This window comes from Camellia sinensis, chromosome 1 (genome assembly GCF_055761805.1).
Source record: "Camellia sinensis isolate YWXY chromosome 1, ASM5576180v1, whole genome shotgun sequence".
Classification (NCBI taxonomy): domain Eukaryota; kingdom Viridiplantae; phylum Streptophyta; class Magnoliopsida; order Ericales; family Theaceae; genus Camellia; species Camellia sinensis.
In genome coordinates this window covers 220,553,639-220,559,758 of record NC_138961.1, presented here as the reverse complement: position 1 = coordinate 220,559,758, position 6,120 = coordinate 220,553,639, and the positions used below count along the sequence as shown (strand labels likewise).

Here is a 6,120-nt window from a genome sequence, read left to right as displayed (position 1 = left end):
TAGCTAATGCAGTAAGTAAACTAAGTAGATATACAAGTAATCCGGGAGTAGAACACTGGAAAACAATTATAAGGGTTCTAAGATATCTCCGATTCACTTGTAACATTGGGCTGAATTATACAAGATATCCAGTAGTACTTGAAGGATACTGTGATGCAAATTGGATATCGGATACTAGAAGCTCAAAATCCACTAGTGGGTATGTCTTTACTCTTGGTAGGGCGGCTGTATCTTGGAATTCTTCCAAACAGATTTGCATTGCTAGGTTTACTATGAAATCAGAATTCATAACTTTGGACAAAGCTGGGGAAGAAGCAGAATGACTTCGCCACTTCCTTGAAGATATTCCAATATGGCCAAAACTGGTGCCTGTTATATGCATACATTGCGATAGTCAATCATCAATAGGTAGAGCACATAGTCATATGTATAATGGAAAGTCTAGACACATTCGTCGTCGACATAATACCGTGAGACAACTACTCTCTAATGAAATTATTTTTATAGAATATGTTAAGTTTAAAGACAACATAGCGGATCCACTAACCAAACGGTTCGGAAGAGAGTTAGTCGAGAATTCATCGAGGGGAGTGGGACTTAAGCCTATTAAATAAGAGTTACCACAATGGCAACCCAACCTACTTGACTGGAGATCCCAAGATCTAGGTTCAAAGGGACAACCGAGTTGTGAATGACTCAGAAGGATCACTAGAGAGTTTAACTCCTACCCATTTCTTTGATGAAATAGTGATGTCTGCAGTGTTTGAGGATAAGTAAAATTTTAATGATTTTTATATCTAGGTACACCTAGTGGAGTATGACAGGATACTCTTCATAAGAATCACCTATATGAGTGTGAACTAGGCCGGTTCTATGAGATTTGTGAAGGGTTACAATTCTCTAGAGCACTCATGAAAGATCAGGTTGTTCAGGGCCAAAATGAACATAATAGTGAGAACTAAACTGTGTCTAGGGATATACCGTGTGAGTTCTATTGTCTTGGTTTACACAAACGGCTGAACAGTTCAAGACATCATGTTCACTGGTTAGCTAGTAAATCCAATAGTGTCTCACAAGGGAAGGTTCAAAGCCAAAAGCTACCTATCCTTTGCAGAATATTTTCAATTTTTGTACTCTCTGTATTTACATCATGTTGTTACATTTTCTGTCTGTCAATTTCATTCATGTGGGGGATTGTTGAAAAATTTATAAAGTGGTAGTTGTGAATTGAAATAGACTCCATTTTGAATGAAAGGGTGTAACCTTTCATGGTGTCTTTTTGTTTTAAAGGAAAGGTCAAACCTCCATTTGAATGAAATGGTGCAAACCTTTCATGGTGTCTCTTTATTTTAAAGGAAGGGTTATGTCCCTTCTTCATACCTTTTCTATTCAAATTGAATAGGTGCCAACAAAGCCTATATAAAGGCAGTCCCATTCCAATTTTGATTGATTTTCGAAAATTCATTTTCCTTGCCTTCATTTTGCTCTCTTGCGTCCTTTATTCTTCATATTATTTTAGGAAAAATTTCAGAGAGTTATAGAACACAAGGTTCTAGTTCGTCGAACAAATTTGTTTGAAGTGCTACTACAAATTTGTGAAGATCATTGTATCCTGGGAAATAGACGCCACATAACTGTAAGCACCGTAGCGGGGCGAATCTGTCTTAAGAACAGAGTGTTATACACTCGACTTGGTCTTTTATTTTTTTGGTTCAATAAAATAAACTCTGTAAGTTATTTATTTTATTTTGTTTGATTTTTATTTTATTTATACAGAAGATTGTTCCAACAAGATATTTACAAATGGAAAATGTTTGACATCTTAATTTTTTTTTTCCATAATCCGACTGACAATGGTGTAGTCATTAGTGTCAATTTTTTTACAAATATGAGAAGAGAATTAATTAAATTATATATTTCAACCAACCACATACTCAAATTTTGACAATTTGAAGATGTTATTTCACTATAATTTCAATTAAGAGAATCTTCAATACTTAATATATTTTTTTTATTAAATTATAATTTGATAAAAATTTAAACAGATGAAACGTTGAAAAAAAAAAAAAATTCTATCAAAATTGGTGAAAAGAAAAAAAAAATTGGAGTAAGAATAAAAGTTATTTTAAAAGTTGATAAAAACTTAATGAAAAATTTTAAGTAATTTATATCAAATCAAAATTTTTTTAGGGCAAATTACATATACACCCCTCCAGGTTTGGTTAAATTACAGATACCCCCTGAGGTTTCGGAAATTACATCCCGCCCCCTGAGGTTTGTATTTTCATAACAATTTACCCCCTGAGGTTTATATTTCATAACAAATTACCCCCTAATTTCTTATGCAAATATAGCATTCAGGGGGGAATTCGTAATTTCTCAAACCTCAGGGGGGTATCTGTAATTTTGTCAAACCTGGAGGGGTGTATATGTAATTTGCCCAAATTTTTATTCAAATTTAAAATCATATTAGATAAAAAAAAAATTAAAAGAAAATGATGAAAGTTTGAAAATATTTTGAAACTTTCTTATTCTTAAAAATTAGAAATCTGTGTGTTTATTATATTTCATATTGTATTTTTAGTTATAAAATTGAAATAAAAAAAAATTTAACTTAAATTATTGGAATAATAATAGAAATATCATATTAATTATTGTTAAATATCACTTCACTTCACATTTAATAATAAAATTGTATGTTTGTCTTAATTATAACTTTTAAATTTGTATATTTTCATAACAAGAAGAAGTATGTCATAACTCATTTAATCAAGTTTAATTTTTTTAATACAAATTAACAAAATTGCACTAAATAATTATATATATATATATATATATATTAATTTTTTTAAACTAATAATTTAAAAAGTTATAAATATAAAAGTTAACTTATAAATTTCATATATAGCACAGGACAAAATATTAAATTACTTCAAGATAATTATAATATTTTTTAAATTTTTTTTATAAAATCCCATGTATAGCACGGGTTACCACTAGTAAAAAATAAACTTAAAATGAAAGAAAGTGGAGCAAAAGATTCATTAAATTAAATTTCCTCTCCCTCAAGGTTTACACAAGTGAGAATACGGATTGTGGATATGGCTTAAGTGGATTGTGATTCTCTTTATTCCAAAATTGTGATGGAAGATTTTCATTGCATTATCTGAGAACTTGTAATAATTATTTTTCATGATTGTTAATTCTTTCTTAAGCGGATTTTGTCTTAAGTCGATTCTTTCTCCAAGAGCTTGTAATAATTCTATCTTAAATGGATTCTTTCTCCAATTTAAAATATTGATAAATTGTTGTGATTATTTCACAACTCTTAGATCATATAATAGAGATCTTCCATTATAATTATGTAATGGCAAGAACTTCAATATGTCTTAAGTGGGTGTGAAAATCGCTCACTGTACATCTTATATGGCTTTCACCATATGAGGAGGGTAGTTTTATGAGTTTCATATAGTGATATCTCCTACCCAACAAGTCTCAAGCCTCAATTTTTTCTTCGTCTCTTTTATTTATTTTTGATGTTTTAGTTTTATAACAAAATTAACCATAAAAAAAATAAAAAATGCTTGGGACCCATTTTTTTGGAGATCCCCACAATCCCCTTAGATCTCAACTGTTGATGTATATGTGCAACCCATTCATGTATGTGTGGGGTTCACACCATCAATGGTTGAGATCCAAAAGGAATTGTGGGGTCTCTAAAAAAAAGAGTCTCAATCATTGTTGAAAAAAAAATTTAACAAAACGGAGTTGGCCATCAAAACTTTCGTCTGTTTTAGTATATCGGAGGTGATAGCTCGAGAATGGGGAAGTCTTGCCCATAATTTTTTGTTGAAAATTACTAGCAATCCAACACCAACTCAGAAAAAAAAAAAAACAAAACAAAAAACAAAACAAAACAAAAACAAAAAATTAAGAAATGCATTAACTCCAAAATTAAATTACTGTAAGGTTTTCTTCTGTGCTTCATGGTCCTCATCAATCCCAATCAGCTCTCTTCCTCTATTTGCTTGCTGCACCCAGTCCGTCCTCATCAACACAATCACCATTAAAGCAGCACACACCACTTGGGCCGCCAGCAGGCCCAACCACAACCCGGGCAAGCCCATATTCATCACCAAGCCCATCACCACCGCAATCGGCAGCCCAACTCCGTAAAAAGCACCTAGATTTATATTCGCCGCCGTGGTTGGCCGCGCACTTCCCCTCAACACCCCACACCCGGCGGTCTGCGGGCAGTTCCCCAGCTCACACAGCCCCGCCACTGGCATCGCCGCCACTGTCAACCCCAAAATCGCTTCGTCGCTGCTGAAACCACGTCCCCAAGCATTCCTCATTGTCACCATGAAAACCATAGCAACCAACCCATTAAAAGCAGCGCACGATAGAGCGATCAGAGACGATGTCCTGGCTTTACCGGGTTGGTTGGCACCTAACTCGTTCCCAACACGGGTTGACACGGCTGGACTCAGCGACGAAGGGAAGATGTAGACAAACGACGTCGCTTGCAAGAGAATCCCCATGGTGGCCACCGCCTCAGCCGCGTTGGGCAGTAACCCGGATAAGACTATCATCAGCTCATACCACCACCACTCCAAACACACAGACACACAGCTTGGCACCGCTAGTCCGATAAGTGTTTTCCAATCGTTAAAACAAACAATTGAGTCGCATTGTTGCCACGATTTTCTACAAATGCCTGAAAAGCAGAGGTAGAGCAATAGGGTTATGAGTAGGTTGAGGTCTGTTATGGCTGCGGCCATGGCAATGCCTCGAATCCCGAGACCGAGACGATGGACGAGGAAGTAGTTGATGGGGGCGTGGAGAGCGAGAGCCAAGGCTGCGCTGAGGATCAGAGGGAGAGTTATGTTCTGGGTCCTTAGGTAGATTTTGAGAGGGTTGATGAAGGATTGAAAGAGGAGGTCTGGGAGAGAGAAAGAGAGGTATGTTGAGGCAATGGAGGACATTGTTGGGTCTTGGCCGCAAAAGAGAAGGATGGGTTTGATGTTTAGCCATAAGACTGAGATGGGTATGGAGGCGATGACTAGAATTGTGATGGTGCGTTGTAGGGTTTGGTACATGACTTGCCATTGCTTGGCTCCGTGGGCTTGAGAAGAGATGGCTTCCATTCCCATGGCGAGACCGGAGATGATGGAGTAGCCGGTGATGTTCGCGATGCCCGTTGAGAGAGACCCACCGGCTAATGCCTCTTTTCCTAGTCTTCCCATGAAGAGCATTGATATCACTGATTTGCCGTAGATGAGTAGGCCGGTGATGATCATGTGAGTGGCTAAGATGTAGACTTGTTTGATCTCTTGAACCACCTATATATTAAGAAAAATAAAGAACATATTCATAACCCACAATACAAAAATTAAAAATTATCAATATTTTACAAGATATGGTAGTGTAGACGAACATCAGAGAGGGTTGGTCGCCGCGGATGAGACTGAGAATGGTCTTGATCATCGGAAGAGACTTTGAATTTGGGAAGGGTTGGGGTATACATCAAGAGAGGAGTTGCTGAAGTAGTGAGAGCTTTGTGGTGATCATCCATCTTCATATTCAAAGATTTTCACTCTCTTATTCTGTGGTCGTCGACGGTGAGATCGATTGTTAAACTGTCTCTTTAGAGATTGAAAGAAAGAGAGATGGGGTGATGGGAAAATATGATTTGTGGAGAAACGTCACCGACTGCTTTGAAAGCATTTGTTATTATGAGTCTTCTTATGAGTGAGAGTAACATATTCCTTTCTTTGCGTCTCTTCTATTAATGAATGAATGAAAGCACCTACTTTGTTCCATTAGCACACTCTCTATATACACATACAAAAATATATGGTAGATGTGTATACACTAGACAAATGCGCGTGTGCAGTGTTAGTTAGAGTTTTGGGGGTGAGGAGGGGACGAGTGTGAGTGTGGGGAGGATAAGGTGAAAGGTGGCAACGAGATTAGGGTTTGTCCTCATGCAGCCTCGTAGGTGTCCCTATGGACTCTGCTACTATTATCAACACCCAGTATTGGCCACCTCAAAAACCACTGCAAAAATTTTTATAAAAAAAAATTGTTATATATAATTCAATTTTTTATACTATTTTT

General features: G+C 36.3%; 1 protein-coding gene across 1 annotated transcript; it reads right to left on the bottom strand.

Annotated features, from left to right (window-relative positions):
* Positions 1-3,653: 3,653 nt before the first annotated feature.
* On the bottom strand, positions 3,654-5,908 carry LOC114305474 (protein DETOXIFICATION 48). The gene is made up of 2 exons (XM_028250570.2): positions 5,438-5,908; positions 3,654-5,342 (listed from the first exon to the last, which is right to left on the bottom strand). Exons 1-2 carry the CDS (start codon positions 5,579-5,581, stop codon positions 3,960-3,962), a joined length of 1,527 nt encoding a protein of 508 aa, XP_028106371.2. The 5' UTR covers positions 5,582-5,908; the 3' UTR covers positions 3,654-3,959.
* Positions 5,909-6,120: the final 212 nt, after the last annotated feature.